At 38.4% G+C, this 18,979-nt stretch overlaps 2 protein-coding genes across 3 annotated transcripts in view; both read right to left on the reverse strand.

Moving 5' to 3' along the window:
* LOC117575213 (hormone receptor 4) overlaps positions 1–4,569 on the reverse strand; it is a 58,223-nt gene extending 53,654 nt beyond the window's left edge. The window contains exon 1 of one of the 2 annotated variants that reach the window (XM_034259337.2): positions 4,214–4,569. The gene's annotated coding sequence lies outside the window, so the exon portion shown is untranslated. The remainder of the gene's footprint in view (positions 1–4,213) is intronic. The other variant, XM_052006633.1, reaches the window with a different exon arrangement.
* Positions 4,570–16,869: 12,300 nt separating this feature from the next.
* LOC117574380 (uncharacterized) lies at positions 16,870–18,673 on the reverse strand. The gene has a single exon (XM_034258214.2). The coding sequence runs from the start codon at positions 18,408–18,410 to the stop codon at positions 17,070–17,072; it is 1,341 nt and encodes a 446-aa protein (XP_034114105.1). The 5' UTR covers positions 18,411–18,673; the 3' UTR covers positions 16,870–17,069.
* Positions 18,674–18,979: the final 306 nt, after the last annotated feature.

Consider the following 18,979-nt stretch of genomic DNA (forward strand, 5'->3'; position numbering starts at 1 on the left):
TTTGTAAGACGATATTTAAGAGATCATAAAATTGATCATTTTCCTAATATTATATTTTATTTATTCGATATATGGTCTTATTATATATATCCTAGCCTATCGCTTTGAAGTATATTTTTGAATTAAATTCTTTTAGATTTGTGGAGAGACTTGATTTATATTAGATTTGTGTCAATATGCCTTACGATGTACTTTATAATTACCTCTTTAATCTCTTCATTCAAGTTTGCTGTTTAGTTTATATTTTTATATATATTTTTCGATTATAATCTTAGCGAATATAATACACAAAACACATCAAAAATTGTTGGACTTACAAGCTTAAATCACACACAGATCAAAAGATTTACAAATATTTGACTTTATATATATATATAAATATGCATATATAATTGGATATATTTTCACTACAAAATTGACCATCAAAATGTGTAAATATTTCTATTAAGATAAATGGTTTTTATTAAATAAATTCTTTTCAAAAACTTTAGCACTATTTGTAGAAATGCCGGCGGCAATTTATATTCTATTTAATATTCGCACATAAAAAGTTTTTTTTGGCACAAAAATACAATTTTCTTTTTATACATATATCTTGTTGTATACTTTGATATGCAGTTTAACTTTTAGCTGCGAAATGATTTTCAAAAAATTTGTATTTTGAAGTTTTTTGTTTTGTTTTGTATTTATTTTGCAAAAATATTTTGAATATTTTTGATTGACGGACGCCGCGCGGGTGGCGAAAAAATCGAAAAGTGAAATTGAAAGCAGCCGAGACGAGCTGTTGAGCCGTCAATGCGCTACTGGCACGAGCGGTGAAAATTGAAAATGAAAATGGAAAACTCGGCATCGGTGAAAAATCATCGTATCAGCCAGAGCAGCGATGGCAACAACAACAACAAGGCGACAAGGCGGCAGATGCGGCAAATCGGCTGCGTCGGCGTCAACGTCGTCGTCGTCGTCGTCGGAAACGAAACGAGAAATGCCCGAAAAGTGTTTTCTGTGTTGTCTGTTGCCTCGTCATCAGCATGAGACGAGAGCAACAAATTGTATCAATGTAATTGTTGCTTTTGTTGCGTTATGCCATTTATTTATTTTCTTTTCTGTTCCTTAATGCTTTATGGCACCTCTCTTTCGGAGGTGGTGGGAGAGAGAGAATTGTGAGCGAAGAGAGTGAGAGTGAGAAACCGGCATTTCCGATTTGTTGTTGCTCCGGTCGCCCATCAACGACAGGCTCCACTGCTTAAGCAAAAAGCCGTGTGGGCTTTTTTTTTGCCGAGAGTGTGAGTGAAAGAGAGAAGTCCAGAGATTGCAAAAGAGAGTGAGCGAGAGTGAGCGAGTGAGTGGCATATGTGGGTGTATTGAGAGTTGACCTAACAAATTGTCACAGCTAATTAAAAGAGAGCGTGAGAAGCAGTTCTCTTTATCACTCCCTCCCCGTGATGAGAGAAATGGTAGAAATTCCGTTACACTACGGCTACGTAATAGTTTGGCAATCTGCGTATAGAGAGACGTGTTTGGTATGGCAAATAAATAGCGTCATATGCCGCTTATCTATAGGTAAATTGCTTTCACTTTTCTAGCATTTTGAGTAGAAACATCGTTTCATAATTGCCAATTATCGTATTGAATGACGTCAGTTGCATGGTGCGTATGCGTAATTCTCGATATTAAGTATACGCACAGTAGCAGCTCGTTCAGGTTGTTGATGATGATGAGTCGTAAAAATTGAAAACAATAGAGCTCTATTAAACAGATGGCAAAATGAACGAATGTATCATGGAATATTCTCGAGTTCGTTAAAAAAAAAATGTTCGCCTCCTACTTGTGTTTAGCGAATTAACTTTGCCGATATTGTGTGTCGACATTTAATAAAAGTCAAAAGGGAATAGAAGTTGCCCTTTTGACCTGATGATTTCCACGAAATGCAAACACTTCAAAAGTCAGCAAAACAGACAAATATGCAAAATGTTGCCACCCACAGTTGAAGCAACAGCAGCGGCAGCAGTGGCAACATCAGCAGCAGCAGCAGCAACACAGTAGCAACAACTATAGCAACGGCAATTAGAGTTGCAAGCGAGGCAACAACGCCAAAAGGAGCCACATCCCCCGTGTTTGACATTTAAAGGTCAAAGGTTCAGCATCAATCAGTAAACGCAACGAGAGTGAAATATTAGGACTGTCAAAACAAAAGCGAAAAACTGAGACTACTACGGCCTGCCTTTTTCGTTGGTGTTGCTGTAACAGGCAGCACCGTATCGTAATAATCGCATGAAAGGACAGACAGGAGGACGACAGCAACAACAACAACAACAACTACTACTGACAACAACAATAAATCAAGCAGAACATAGCTTCAACATTAAGGATAACAGCAGAAGTAAATTTGTGCTGGCATTTCAACTTGTTGATTCGCCGCTTGCCAGTTGGCATTTTAGATCCAACGACCAAAAACAGGTGGGAGGCCTAACTCCCAACTCTCGACTCCCCAAAAAATATTTTGTTTTTGTTTCACGGAAAATATTTCCACTGAGGGCGGGCAATGAAAATGCTTGACTCGACTGCTAATAGATGCGATTAAACGCCCACATGCTGAAGCGAAAATTGAGCAGGGTCCTTGGAGAGAGAGAGAACAAACGACTGAGACTATTAGCTACCCTGTAAATCACATTAAAGGGGTGTCAGTTACTCTATATAATACATTCAAATGGGTTACATTCAAGCAAATAATGGCAAGAGTTCTCTTTTCCGTCCCGTCTGTCCTTTAACTGGGAATTTTTCGCTGTTTGATTCTTACTCCCACATTAACAAGTGGGCAGCTCTTCATCAGTAAGTGGGCAGCTCTTCATCATTAAGTGGGCAGTTCGAAAAAAAAGGGGCACATTCAATGCTCTATTGTTATTAGCTTATGTGATTTCGAATTAAAAAGTATAGCTATCTTAAGCTCCAATATAATGGATGTGTGTTAAATGTTACGGAAAAGTTTACTGTGAAAAATCAAAAGCAACTTTTCGGGGCAATTTCTGAGAAAACTATCGAAGGGATCTGGGGTCTTAAATCTGCCCACTTTCTATACCAAACTGTTTCAAGCGTTGGCTAGACAACTACATACATATAGCAAATTATTGTTGGAGTTTGGCAAAAGACGGCGAGGGATTTGCAGGCTCCCAAATATATGTTGTTGTTGCTTATTACTTGATGGTACTTTGACCTTTGCGGTTAGCTGCCTGCCTGCCTGCCTGCTTGCCTGGCATGTGTGTGGGTTGGATGGGTATGGATGTTGCCATGACAGCGCAACAGGAGCAACAGGAGACAGTTGTGTACGTGTGTGTGTGTGTGGGGACAAGGATAACAACTGTTGCTGCCGCTGTCATTGTCGATGGGAGTGTAAAATGGCGGCAAATGCCAGCGCTCTGGCACTGGAATGAATTATATGAATGAATGAATGAGTGAATGAAATTGCAGGAATCAATGAAAAAGCTCATGTGACGTCACATTGACAAAAACTTGCCACACGCCTCGAATTTCATTCAATGAAAAAGCCTCTTGAGAATATAATCAAGAACCAGAGAAAGATAAAGACAGACACAGAGAGAGAGAGAGAGAGAAAGTTCCTTTCTTTCCTGACCGTTTCAACTTTGGTATTTGTTGGTGTGCTGTCTGTATTCACAAGTGTATTCGATGTTATTCAAATGTCAAATTCAACTGAATATTGTGTCTCTCCAAAACAGAACACACACATGTTGCACACAGACTCGAGTGAGTTGTGGCCGTAAAACTGGTTGAAACGTTATTTAATTAGCACTTTTTTCGCTTGTTGCCTGTTGAAGTTGTAGATTGACCTTTGACACCGGCTGCCACACGCGTGTCGTATGACATTTGGCATTTACGAATGTTGTGTTTATGTGTGTGGTTGCTTGAGTGGAAAACGTAGCGTAGAATGTTGCACATACACACTCAACTGTGGAGGCGTAGCTGTGGCACACATAATTGCCGAGCTAATTGATTTGCTACACGGTTATTCGCCGTGTTAACAAATCTTTCCTGGCTAAACTTTGAATTTAATGAGCTCTTTTGATTCTTAATTGGAACTTTATTGTGTTTGCATTTGGCTTTTGCGCTGAGCAATGTTTTTAAATTTTGAATAATTTGAAAAAAGAAAATGTGTATGCCAATGCCATGTTCTTTTATCTATTTAAGGTCTTTATCTTACTTATATTTATTCCTTTTCTAAACAGTTCTATATTGGTTCTCGTTTTTTCCAAGTGCTTTTCTCTGCTCAATCGAAAGACTGAGCTTCTATCTTGACACTAACACAGAACAACGCACACACATACTTAAGCAAGGGTTAACACCTTTCTACTATGGAAGTGAAAAATCAACTGGGGCTAGAAAGTTTCTGCTGATTGGGTATTTTATGTTTTCCTTCATATTCTTATTATCTCGCATTAGGATCCGAAAAGGGAAGTCTTTAACATAGTATGCAAAGCCTTTCGTATGAAAACTCTTTTTTAAAAATCCATAGATTGCGAAAATCTTTGTTATGGAATAATTTGATTTGTGTTTGCTTGTTAAATTCTTAGAATTCTTATTATGTCAACTAATTTGTATATTCTATATTGGTTCTCCTATCTATAGTTGTTCAATACTGTGATTTTGGCTCTCTAAACTATAGTTGTTCAACACTGTGATTATCTTTCTTTTATCTTTAGTTATTCAACACTGTGATCTTCGTTATCCTATCTCTAGTTGTTTAATAATGTAATTTTCGGTCTCCTATCTATAGTTGTTCAATACTATAATTTTCGTTTTTCTATCTCTACTTGTTTAACAATGTAGTCTTCATTCTCCCATCTATAGTTGTTCAACACTGTCATTTTTGTTATCCTATCTATAGTTGTCCAACACTGTGATTTTGGTTCCCTAATCTAAAGTTGTTCAGCACTGATTATTGTTCTTTTATCTTTAGTTGTTCAACACTGTGATCTTCGTTCTAACGTTGTTCAACACTGTGATTTATTTCCCTAAGCACACTTTTATTCTTGTGCTTACTTTAAGGCTTTTCAAGTACTCAAAATGCATTCGCTTTAGTTTTCCAGTGTTTAGTGCGATCTTGCAATAAAAATTATCATTAAAATCCCGCATAAATCATAAATAATCCGCCAAATGAAATGGCCATAAACAGCGGCAGATGGAGAAGGAGAAAGAAGACGAGTTGTGCAACTGCCTCTTGGCTGCCCATTAATAGACTTGTTTAGATGTCAGCTAAGCCCAAGCTCAGGCAATAGACCCCTTTGGAATAGTACCCGACGAAGACCGAAGCTACTTACCCGCCATAAAAAGGCAATCAGATGTCGTCGATGCCACAGCGATCTGCAGCGATGTGAGATGCACGCAAGCCGGGGCAAGAGGGCAGGCGATGCGATCCTCGCTAGTCGAATCAAGATATAGCGCGCGTAAATAAGAAGTTTTCAGCGGCAAAGAACCACAGAGAGACGGAGAGAGAGAGAGAGAGAGAGAGAGAGAGAGAGAGATGGCACGCGCAAGAGATAGAAAGAAGTTGCAAGCGATCTGCGACTGCGTTTGTAATTAATTACAAGGCGGGCCAAAACTGGCGACGCACGCGCGCAAGCTTGACTTCAAACCTTGGCAAAAAAAACAACGTTGGACGTGGACTCTCCAAGCGAGATGGCCAAGACGCGATAAGACAACAGAGCGACGGCGACGTGCAACGTGCAACTCGAAGCTAGTCAAAGGATGCGCGCCGGCTACTGCGATTACGCGATGCGGCAGCAGAGCAAGAACAGAGAGCGAGAGAGATAAGCGATAAGAAGTCGCGATTCGAGAGTCGAGACACACAGTCGAAGATTATGCAATTTTGATTTGAAACACGCTATTTGGGGACCAAGAGAGAGAGAGAGTACACACACTGAGATTATCCGGTGCGGTGCGGTGCGGTGCGGATATGTTGATGATAGTGTCGTCAGCGCTTTTTTAACGATCTCATGCAGCGGTCGCGTAAATCGAAAGAGAGCAGAGAGTGCGAGAGAGATGGAGATATTTTGAAGGTAGAACTAAGATTTTTAACTATTTAACCCGATAATTTCCTTCCGGTTGCGTTTTTGCGTTTCAACTGAGGTTGAAAAACTGTTTTGATCGCGCTGCCTGCCACACTTTTGGCTGCTCCGGCGCTCAGTTGCTCAGCGTTGATTCCAACTGAGCAGCGGCGACGCTAGCGACGCTGGCGACGACGACGACGACGACAACGCATCGTGGGCCGATCATCGCCTTACTTAGACACTCGTCTGTCGCCCAAGTGTTGCTCTTGTTGTTGCCTGCCTTACAAACCGACTGTGTGGGCAACTGTACATAGCTGCATGCAACTGGCTGTCTCTTTCTAACATATAACGACAACAACCCCCGCAATTTGCTTTTTTTTCCAAGTGCTTTTCTCTGCTCAATCGAAAGACTGAGCTTCTATCTTGACACTAACACAGAACAACGCATACACACACTTAAGCAAGGGTTAACACCTTTCTACAATGGAAATGAAAGATCAACTGGGGCTAGAAAGTTTCTGCTGATTGTGTATTTTTTATGTTTTCTTTCAGATTCTTATTATCATCAGTTTGGATTAGGATCCGAAAAAGGGAAGTCTTTAACATATTATTGAAAGCATTTCTTATTAAATCTTTTATTTCACAATCCATAATTATATTGAAAAAAGCTTTGTTATGGAAAGATGTAATTTGTGTTTGGTTGTTAAATTCTTAGAAATCGTATGTCAACTTCTTAGTACTAAAAAGATTTTTTTTAAATGTTTTATTAGATTGCAAAAAGTGGAAAGTTTATATTAGCTTGATATAATGCCATTCTTAAAAATCAGATAAGGTCAACTACATTGTATTATCAACAGTTCTTATTCAATTTTTTTTTTAATTTTCCTTATTGGAAAACAGATTGCCAAAAAGCTTTCAAGTCCAAGCTTTTTGTGCTTGCTGAATTTGTGAATAACATTTTTTTGTTATAAAATTTAAAGTTTATTAGGCCCATTGTACATTGCCAACATTTGAGCTGACTTTCAAGTCCAGCTCGTGCCAAAGCTGAGTGTGTGTGTGTGTGTGAGTGTATGTGTGGGCTTTCAGTTCTAAGTAGGCTTTTTGTCATGGCGTCTTCTAGCCCACACACACATATGCATACACATGCACACTGAAGCACACAATCAAACTGTACACAAATAGCTGCTGATCTCAGCCCTACGCCCATTTGCTGCACGGTTGCTGCCCCGCTGCACTTGCGTCATTCACTGCAGTCACTGCACAACTCCAAGTAAAAGGCTCGCTCTTACACACACAAACACACGCATACATGCATACAAAATTTAACAAACACTTGTTGCAATTTCGTGCAAATCCTTTTAGCTTTTGTTGCTTTTCAAAGCTACGCAGCTAAAAATAACACCAACGAAAGCTGTCAAGCAGTGCGAAAGCTTTCGTCGAAAGCTCTTTTTTGGCAAACGCTGCAAAGCGCCCACTAGCAAAAGCGGCGTCGTCGTCGTCACCCACACAGAAAGCGTTGCCCGTCGCAGTCGCAGTCGCAGTCGACGTCGCTGGCGACTGCGCTGCTCATGTGGGTGGCTTCATTGATAAATTTTCCGCTGCTACGTTGCTGCTTTTGTAGCTGCTGCAGCTGGGCCAAAGATTAACTGCAAATTGAATTGCAAAATGTTGCAGCTGTGCAGGGTGTGTGCGAGCGAGAGAGAGAGAAAAAGAGATAGAGAGAGAGTGCGAGCAGCAGGTAAGGAAAAAAAAGCTGCGCTCCACTTTAAACAACGCCATGGTTGTGGCTATGTGGGTGTGGATCATAGCCAAGCATTAGAGACTCTTGACGTGGCTTTTGTGAATGAATTCCGTTGCCGTCTTTGTCTGTCGCGCAGCCAAGACAGAGCGAGACGGAGATAGCGTAGATAGAGACGGCTAAAAACGCCCACCAAACCGCGACGCTTTTCTCACACACCAATTGGATTTTAATCATATTCATAAGCATATCTACATACATACGTATGAATATATATACTTGTCTATTGTGTGGAGTGCCCCCCTTTGCCCCCTCGTTAGAAAACGACTTGACTTCATTCACAAAAATGCTTAAATATGGAAACTTGTAAATTAGTTCAAGTGCCCTGGTACACTGAGCGAAACGAATGCTCATTGCAGACTCTCGAGCAAATTAATTATACTTAACTCTAAGCCCTCCCACACACATCTTTCACATCGATTTGCCATCTGAATGGCGAGCCATTAACTGTAATTGCTGCCTTTCATAAAGACAACAACTGTAGAGTGTTAAAAACAACTGAGACATCATTAGACCTTATACACATGATTTATAGATCGACTTTAGAACACTATAAAGTCCATTTCATCATGATTTGCCAGTTTTCTAGAAGTTAAGCAGGTATCTTTAACTTTAACTTCATCGTGTAAACACGAACGTATTAAGCAAGTTAAATCTTTCAACCAGTTAACTTCCGTTTTTAGCACCGTTTAATGAATTAATGAGAAATGTTTAAGCCACCGAACCCCGGCAAAATGAAGCGAAACGAAATGAATATAATCAAGGAAAAGGCTAAAGAATACCCTGTAACTAAGGCTTTCAAATAGGATACGAAATATATAAGATAAGTTAAAGTTATAAGAGACAAGCGAAATAATCATGCAAACTAAGTTTATCATACCTCATATTGATGCAAATTGCAGGGTATAAAGCCAAGCAAGGAGCTGCGAATCGGACTGTGAGTGTGACTACTCATTAAAAGCGACTGTGAATGCGGCTGCTGCCATTTGGCTGTCACTCACTCATTTACACACTTATTCATTCATTTGGCAGACATTTTACAAAGCGCGTTCCATTCATTAGCATTGACTGTAAGTTGTTGTCGTTGCTGATTGTTGGTTGGTTCCCTGGTCGCTTGTTGCCTGGACAACGTTCAACTCCTTTCGCAAGCCAGAGCTATATTTAGTTGGCATTCACAACCCAGAGAAAGAGCCAGAGACTTGTTAACAAACAGTTTATTTTTTAATTGAATTGCATTTAATATTTGTGTTAAAAGCCATGATGTACAACACTTGGCGAAAGGCTGCCATAAAAAGTATCTTTCACTAGTATGTAAAAGCCCCTATATGCTGATGACTGATAATTTATTCTAAAATATGCCTTTTTCTACTCATAAATTCTATACATTTCAATTGACCAGCACCTAAAGCTACGTGTGTGTGTGTTGTTTCGGCTTCGTTTTCATCATCATTAAATATCGTCAGCATTTTGGGGGAGAGACTGAAAAGATACATATGTATCTGATAGATGCACAGCGACACTTTTATTTGGCATTCGCTTTTGTTGATTTATGATAACGCGCTCCATAAAGATCTATGCACATTTTATACGTTATACGATTATCGTACAAAGTTTCATTGATTTTATGCAAATTTCCCTTGTACGTTTGCCAGCACGTTTCATTTTATATATTTTTAGAATACCCTAGACAGGTGTGCTTGATTTAGTCGCTTAGTTAATGTTGTCTTGCCATAATATTGAAAATATCTTGAAAATGTTATAAAATGCTTATAGAGATTCTTTACTTTATCTAATAATCTCATCAATCAGTAAGCAAACAATTTTTTATGTATTCTAAGGTATCTTTTAGTTGATCACTCTATTCATAGATTTTTTAATTGATTTTATTTGTGGTGTATATAAATTCTAAGGTATCTTTAAGTTGTTCACTCCATTCATAGTTATTTTAGTTGATTTTATTTGTGGTGTATATATTTCTGGCATATTTATTGAGCATTTTCTTTATTGTATAGCATCAATTTATATTGTTTTATTGGTTTTTGATGGCAGCCACACAAGATGAACGGATTTGGTTACTCGATGTTCGTATTTCGATATATCTGAAACTGAAAGATCTGTGTGCACAGTGTATGCATATGATTTGAAGTATATTGTGTGCTTATGCCACCGCATAAAAAAAGTTTATAATTCTTCAATTAATAAACGTCGTTTTGGGAGTCGCCTTCCTTTACATTTTTCTTGACATGCGTAAATGCCCAGCCCTTTTCTTGGTCATAAATCTGTTTTATGGGCCAACGAAAAATTTCCACCCAAAAAAAAAAAAAATATAAGTATAATAAGAGTTAATAAAGTTACAGAACTGCATAAAACTTCTATCAATTCTCAGACTCTCAACATTTGCAATTTCAATTAATGCAACGCCCCGAAGACCAAGAAAACTATGTCAAATAAATCATGGACTTACCTCTGCAGCTTGTCGTTCTCTCGTCTCTTTTTGCAAATGTCTCAGTTATGTGACTCGATACAGGCGACTGGCGTCAAGTTGCACACTTCCTGCGAGTCTGCGAGTCATATGGATACACTATCCAATAGGAGTATTATGAATATGTAGAGAAGTTTGTACACAGAAGGAAGAAACTTGTAAAAATCAAGAACAAAATCTTGAATAAAGATTGTATGATGTTAAATTAAAAAAAGAAGGTTAATTTTTAAAAAAGGTCGGAATTCTAAATCAAGATCAAACAATCTTAAATTTCGATTGTTTAGCTTTTAATTTAAGATTTTGCCTTCTTGGTTAAATTTGAAATTTCAAATTTTTTCATACTTGAAGCAAGATTATAATCTTGAATATGAATTAAAAAAGGATTAGGTTTTTTTTTTGCATATTATAATCATCATTTACTCCTTTTTAAATACGAGAGTTTGAACCCAAGACCAACACAATTTCAATGTGAAATTAAGATGTTTTTAATCTTGCACTCAACTTAAAAATTGTATTTCATGATGTGTTTTTTAAGATCAAACAAATGCAAATGTAGTTTTCAATCAAGATTTATTTCTCTCCATGTAGAAACATTTGTCATTCCAGAGGAAAATTAGGAATTGTATTAAATTGAATATGAATTGCAAAATATTTAAGTTGGAAATTGACATTTTGTTTTGAATATATATTCTTGTTGTAAGTGTATTCAAGCTCTAACATCTTAGACATCTATTTATTTTCTTTCTGGCGTTTCTTTGCTTAAAATTTAAATAAATAAATTGAGTTACCACCTTAAGTCTGAATGCTTAATGCTTGTCAACAAGTTGCATATTTTTGGTGTCACATAATTGTCAGTTGTCAGCCAAAGGAAGCAAGCAAGCAAAAAATAAGAGAAGAAATGCCAGCTAAGGGTCCCATTTGAGAAAATTTCCCCATTAACTCAATTGCTGGGATCTATGCAAATGAATTCCCAGCGCCTTTTTGCCCATCATATTTCCATAGTTTACACAGAGTTCCAGCTCTGCTCGTATGATAGTCCCAGCGATTTCTCTATTAACTTTAAGCAGGGTAAATAGGCAATTGACTTGAAATTGGCAATTATTTTTTGTTTTGCCTATTTTTTTTTTCTTTAGCCAGCTTAAACTGAAGTTAAGCCAAAACTGTGTGCGCAGACAGTTCACATGTGAATGGATATGGGCTGTCTCTCATGTGCGATGCGAGTTTTGTTGTCGTTCTTGTCGTTGTTGTTGTTGTGGTTGTTGTTGCTGCAGTTGCTTTTGCAGTTGTCTGCCTCCAAACCCAATGCACATTATGAATGAATAATGTATGAATGAAAATTGCATGCACGTGCCTTAAAGCTATAAAATGTTGCACTTTTTTTGCCAGTTGTTGCGTTGTGGCATAGGCAAAGTTGAAGATGCGTTGGTTAGTTGTTGTTGTTGCTCAAGTTACCAGAGCTTAACTGATCGCAATTTCATGGCAAATTCTAAGCAAGTTCGTCACCTAAGTCACGCATTCATAGCTGGATTACTGATCCGTTAAGCTCCAGATAATAGTTGAGGAATTTGAATAGACTTTGCGTTGCTCTTAAATCGGGAATAAATATGTTATTCAAAAGAGATTAGTTGATTTAAGTGTTATTTAGCTTTAGTTTGCAATTATTTATGACTGCAGATGCTGACAGATTTCTTAGTCATTAAAAGAGACTCAAGTATATTATTATTAAAAGTGTGATTCATGGAATATATTAAATTTAATTGTAAATAGAGGATTGCTTATTTTAGTAGTACTTTGTCTTTGTTTGTCGTTAAATGAAATGTTAAAGATCTTTTCAGATTTTGCTACTTAATAAGAATGATTATCATTTAGATAACAAATTGAACCATTTTATGCTTCTTTCTCTTTCGGCCATAGATAATGGTCTAGTTAGAGCACTTAATGCATTGTAAACAATAAGATGTTGCGGCGCCCACATTATTTTTGTGTTATTATAATGCAAACCAAGTTCGTCACCTAAGTCTTTTGTTTGTCAGCACCTGTGCTCATGATGTCTTCATTAGCAGCCTGACTGACTGACTGACTGAACGCTGCTGATAAGCGCGTTGCGTGTGATGATGGAAATTGGTTTTTAATAACCCAGCCACGGGCTTTTAATTAATTGGGGATGGTGGAATGGTGGAAAAGTGGATCGATCTTTTGTCAATTTTTTGTTTTTTAAAGATCTCTCTACTTGGCTGCCTCAGTAATGCAAATTCCGAACAGATCTGATCTGACTTGGGATGAGAGTGCTTTGCATCGTAAAGTTGGCGGATGGCAAGGAAAAAAACAGAAAAAACAGAAGAAGAAATTTAAATTCAATTTAAGCACTCGTCCATTGTTAAATGCAGTTATTAGATTTGACAGTTTACAGTTTGTCGTTGGCTTTGAAGAGTTGCCGCCGTCTCAGCCATCAGCTATGGCTACTAAATTACTTCAAGTTGGGGAATTATCAGCAGCTTGTTTGATTTTCTGGTGCAGCCGCGGCACGAGATGAAAGGCAACGGCGGCTGCGATTTCAATTAGCATTTTGATGGCACTACAAATGAGCGGATAGAACCAAAATCAACGCCATTGATAGGCAATTGATAGCACTTCATAAAGCAGCGGATCGTTTGTAGTAACTGTCGGCGAGGGTCGAAACTAAACTTTGGCAGCTAAGAAATGCGGTTTTGAGGCAACTCTCGGTTTGGCTGTTGACGGGTTGCAGGTTGACGTTAGAGGCGGTCACATTATTAAATCATTTGAATTTATGAAATGTCACGCGATTTTCGAAAGACTTGACTCGACGACCAATCAAGCGGCCTCCAGCGGCGCCAGCTGTGACAATCTTGTGGTAATTAAGTTTTTTCCAGCATTTTTGCCAAAACCACTAAAAGCACTCGCATTAATCAATGCGATTGCGCCGACAGGGATGCAGTTTTTTTTTTATTTTAATTTTGGGCTACAACAAAAACAAAAATGAGAAACACAAATACAAATGGCGAGACCCAAACAACAAACTCTGCGAAGCAGTCAAAAGACACAACACAACAACAGCAACGTTCGACAGTCGACAGTCGACATTCGACAACAGGCGACAGACAACACGTTGTCAAGTTGTTTGGCAATAAAATTGTAAGCATTTATCTTGTACTTTTGCTTTTGTTGTTGGCGTTTCTATTCCGTCGCGGCTTTTGTGTTTTTCTTATGCGTAGACCAAAAATGGGCTTTTCTTTTTTTTCGTTTTTTTTTCTGCTTTTCTGTTTTTTGCATTACAAAAGTATTGAGTTACCAAACGATTTGTCAACGTTTAGACTTCATACCAAAGCGGGGCGTTAAGTTGCAGAAGGGGGAGTTGAGTTGAGTTCGAAGCACAAGCATTTTGTTGGCTCGTAAAGTTTTGTTGACACATACGTTGATGTTTCTTCTTGTTGTTTTTGAGCACGCAAATCAACGGATGAGACCACCTGCAAAGCTCAACTAGAGTTTTGTTGCTTAAAAGACTAATTTATACGCCACTGATTGAAGATCTCCGAGTTCCTTTGAACACAATGCGATTTAGCTGGAGTTAAGACTTAAATCAGATTTATTTTTGTAAAGAGTGAAAGCGTTTGGCAAACATTCTGTTAAAAAATAAATGCAGTTCGATGGAGAAAAAGTTGAAACTCAATTCTAATTAAACTGAATTGGAAAAAAATTGAGATTCAATTCTAATTAAAATGAAACTCTGTAGTTTGGTATTATATTATTTTTCTCAGCATTTGTGAACTGGAATTTTAAGGGAGCTAGCGTTAACTTTCATTAAAATCTTATAGTTACTATTTATTTTTAATTTTATATAAGTTTTTCCCAGCATTTGACAACTGAAATTGATTCTAAATATCGCCAACTGTTATTGAAATTCTCTTGTTACTATTTCCTTTAGATTTTATATAAGATTTTCCCAGCATTTGACAACTGAAATGTATTTATGATAGCGTCAACTATTATCTAGAATTTCAGTTCCTGTTTAGTTCACCAATCCATTGAGATTTTTATTGCATTTAACGAGAGATTGATCGAAGTGACTGTGAATCAACTTTTCACATGTCTTTGAAAACGGCAGCTTTTTTATTCCCTACGAGAAAGAAGTATTACCAAGTGGAAGAAAATGCGTTTGATATCAAACGTGCCGCAAGCGTCTTATCGCTGTATTTATGTGCCTGAGCGATTGTCTTTATCGGACACCGTGCACCACTTAAGGCGAAGCTTTAAACCGTCTGTCTATGTTTAATTTAATTATGCTAAAATGAATTCATTTCATTTCATTTGATTTTGATTTTGATTTCATTTTGGTTGCGTTTCGTTGCGTATTAAAGCTGACAAGAAACGCACGCAAATCCACATAGTTATGGCTCTGAACGAATTGAACCTGGAAACTTGTTCCAATTTCGAACACAACACAAAATTCGTTACACATTTTGGAGCCCATGACGAATTGCGCAGAGAGTGACCCTTTAGTGTGCGTGTTAATGTTAACTTAAATTAATAGAGAAATTAGGCGTGCGAGCGGTGAAGAGAGAGAGCACAGTTAATTGGCCGCATTAGTTTTGGGCTTTAAGTGGTATAGTTTTTCGCCTTCCATCCCCCCATCCCAATTCTCTCAATACTGCAATTAGTCAATTAATGAAAAAGCCATAAATATGCGGCTAACATTTATCGATATGGCCAAAAGGTCTCTCTCTGAAATGGCAACGGTCTTTCAATGGGCCATAAATTAATAGTCCATTATTTCTAAATTTTGTCCACTTCAAACTGTCGTCGCCCAGTCGCCAACTTGACCGTCTCACATTCCGTCTACTGTTGCTGCTGCTGCAGCTTCGTTTGCATTTTAATCTCTCTGGTAGGGAGGAGGAGGAGGTGGCGGAGGGGGAGGGGAACCGTATGGAACCACAAATTAGTCCAGTGCTCACTTTGTGTGTTGACTTGGCAGTGCGGCCAATAACTTACACGCTGTCACGTAATGGAAAACGAAAGCAAAAGGAGTTCGTTTTCAGCCTCCCAAATATAAATTATGTAAATCATTTTGCTTTCAAATAATTGCTCAATTGGATCATATGTCAGCTGGTTAGAGGAATGAAAGTTGAGTCAAGGAATAAATAATTAATAAATAAATTACGTACACAATTAAAAAGTCTAAAAGAAACTAATACGTAATTTTATTGTATTTTGAGATACTTACTTTTGAATAATTGTAATAATATTAATTTTAATAAGTTTTGAAAATGTATAATTTGTATCTTATTTTCAAAAATTGTCTTTTAAACAATTAAATTATTATTTAAATTGAAATATGAATGACAATTTATGAATTTCCTTTTATTTTGTAATTTTTTCCATTAATTAATATCTGGCCATATAAAGATCAAGTTTGCTTCAAATTTTTGCTACGGCCACGGCAAAATTGATGAAAATCGAATAACAAACGTAATTTTGAAGTAAGAGACGCGATGAGTAAAGACAATGATGCCTATAGTATTTTCTTTCTTTAAAGATTTGTTACAATCAGATAAAAAATGTAAAAGTTATTTAAGAAATACTTTTGTATGGGAAAAAAACGCCTACATACTAGGAGCCTTAGTTGCTTTGGCTGGCAATCTGGTATTTTTTTATCAGTCTATGGTATATTTTGAACAGAGCACTATAGAAATATACCAAATACGGCAATTGGTATATTTATGATGTTGTGGTATATTAATATTGGATGTTTTAAGAATAATACTGCATTGTAGCGGGAATCTCAAAGTCGAGTACGTTCCACTATTTACATATTATTTTGTTTTATTTTTATATTTATAATGCATAAAATTTAAAAGCAATAATTCTATATGTGTCGGCTATTTATTAGTTGTTATTTTATTGTGAAATGTTTTCCTTTAAAGATTAATAATATGAATTTAATATGTGTTGGTTAATTTCAAGTTATTTTTTATTTGTTTATTTTTCTTTGAAATCATAATATTGATTTAATAAAATTTTTCTTATTAATGTTGTTTTTACCTCAATAATTTGTTAGATATTGTTATCAATTGCCGTTTTTATTTATTTTTGTTTTTGTTATTGTTGGCAATTGGTGTTGAGTAACTGCCATAACAATGTTGCATTTTCTATGCCTATATTCCCACATATGTGAAAATACAAGATTGAGCCAGGCCCAACCCTGGAGTAGTGAGTATGTGGCTGTGGTGGCCACTCAAGCGGCGAGTCTTGTTGGTTGCGAGAGTCTCAAACGCTTTGGGCACTTTGCGAACTCATTTTCCGACTCAATCAAATCAAATAATTTATGTTTTGCAAAATGAACTGGCCAAGTGAGTGGAGGTCATGCATTTGCTGCCGTTGTTGTTGTTCTTGTTGTTGTTGTTGTTGCCGTGTGCCAATGCCAATAGAGCTGGCAACCAGTTGTCTGTGGTTGTTGTCTGGGCCCAAAGCACAGTTAAATCTCTTGGACTGGCCATAAAATGTGTTGATTTTTCCATTTGCCAGACGATGGGGCCCTAAAGCGCTGCAATGAGTATAAATAAGCGAACACCAAAAGACTTTCGCAAGGAAGAGATGTGGAAAGAAAAAGAGCTGTTGTGTTTAATTTTTTTTTTGTTTTTTTTTTTTTATTATCAAATATTTACAAGACAATATGCCAAGGGTTATATGTACAATTAAAGTGAGTTTGAGGCCTTTAGACAAAGTCAAACTCGAATCCATCCTCCTGGTACTCGTAGTCGCTGCCATCGCAGGTCACCTGCACGTATTTGTTGTCGCGATGCCAGTACTGGAACTCGTTGGGATGCAGATGGCTCCACATCATATCGCTGAACACTTGCAACGGCTTCGGGTTGCGCTCGTAGGCACGAATGTTCACCAGCTTCTGCAGCTTGTCGGTGTTGCTGTGATAGGCATTGAGAGCGAGTTGTGTCAGCTGCGGGCACTCGGCAACCAATTCCATCATTTGATTTTCTCGCACAATCTCCCAGCCACTGAAGCTGAGCACCTGCATCTGATGGCAGGGAATGTGCTTGCGATCCAGGAAGAACACATCGTGATTCCAATTCTCGCAGACCAGAGCTCGCAGCTTGGGCAGCTCCAGCAGCAGACTGTTTTGCCAGCGGGCAGGCAATTGGATGACCTCATTGTTCAGCGCAATCCTTGTGATGCATTCACTCTTCGCCACGATGATCTGCTGGAAGATGGTCTCCTGGTCGGCATTCAGTTGGCGGGAGTCATCGAATCGCACGGCCAATTTGCGTAGCTTGGGCAGCTGCAGTATCTGTGGCACCATATTCTCCACTGTGCTCAGATTGATCTTGAGTACCTCCAGATTGGGCAGCTTGATGTCGTGTAGGCGCACATGGCTGTCAAAGGAATCCGTGATGTCCAAGACGCGTAAGTTTGTCATGCTCAGGCAGATCTCCTGCATCCAGCGGCTGTCCAAAGGAACTGAATGGTACATCGACTTGAATGCCAATTGTTCCAGCTTCCTGAAGCCACGCATATGGGCACCAGAGAGATTCATGCAGCTGGTGAGACGCTTCAGATTTGGTAGCATTGCAGTCAGATCACGAACGTCCTCGTCGCACATGGTGGTCGGATTGCCAGCGAGGACACAGCTCTCAACGCTGGGGAAGCGCATGATGCTGATGTCGCACAAATGTGTGATGTAATCGTAGAACTCGGCAAAGGCGCCAACGCCATCCTCATGCACATGCAGCTCAGTGAAGTAGGGCGACATTTGTTCCATGAAGAAGACATAGTCCTCGATGTCGAGCAGGCCCAAGAATGCGGTGTTTGGGCCAACGATGCAGTAATGCCAACGCTTTTGCCACATCTTCAGAATCTGAGGCAAGAATTGAGGATAGGCACGTGCCATTCTCACCTGATCGCTGAGATAATCGATGCGCTCAAAGATCTGCTCGAAGAAGATCTCGTGCAGGTTGTCAATGTAGTTTGGTGGCAATGGATCGGGCAATTGCCTCTTCTGGGCATCCAAAGCGTGCTTGTAGAACTTGGTGTTTTGCAGCATGTTGATATGAGTTGGTGTTTGTTTATTTGGTGTTTGATAAAGTAACTTGTTTTAGATTTCACTAGAACACTTTTGGTATTTCACAAATTTGTATAACTTGTTGTTTGAACTTTGATCTTGATTCAGTTGTTTGAACGGTTGAAGAACAGTTGCTCTGAGTTGAGATGTTGCTCGGTTGATGATTGTCGGATGACTGTGATGACTTAGCTCAGAAGTTGCAGTTTATATATTGCAACAGGTAATAAGGATAGTTCCACAGGTAAGGGATTAGCGAGAATATTTCGTCCTTTGCGAACTGCCCCGAAAAAAGGGATTATCTAACGTTTACCCGCTAATCCCTGATGACAGCTGGCGTCGCCAAAAGTATTTACCGCGAAAGTGTTGACACTGGAATCACAGGTAGTAAAGTGCTTACCTGTCTCTACCATCTCTCTCCCCTGCTCATGTTGCCACCCGCGCCTTAGAGAGAGATCTTGCTCCTGGATCGTGCCTGCAACATAAATTGCATTTACTACCAGTGTCTGCAATTTGTACACGTACGTTTTTGTGTGTTTGGCTTGCTGTACGCT

This window comes from Drosophila albomicans, chromosome 2R, assembly GCF_009650485.2.
Source record: "Drosophila albomicans strain 15112-1751.03 chromosome 2R, ASM965048v2, whole genome shotgun sequence".
Lineage (NCBI taxonomy): Eukaryota > Metazoa > Arthropoda > Insecta > Diptera > Drosophilidae > Drosophila > Drosophila albomicans.

What these genes read in the sequence shown, in the direction of transcription:
- LOC117574380 (XM_034258214.2), bottom strand. Translation starts at nt 18,410, where the DNA reads ATGCTGCAAAACACCAAGTTCTACAAGCACGCTTTGGATGCCCAGAAG.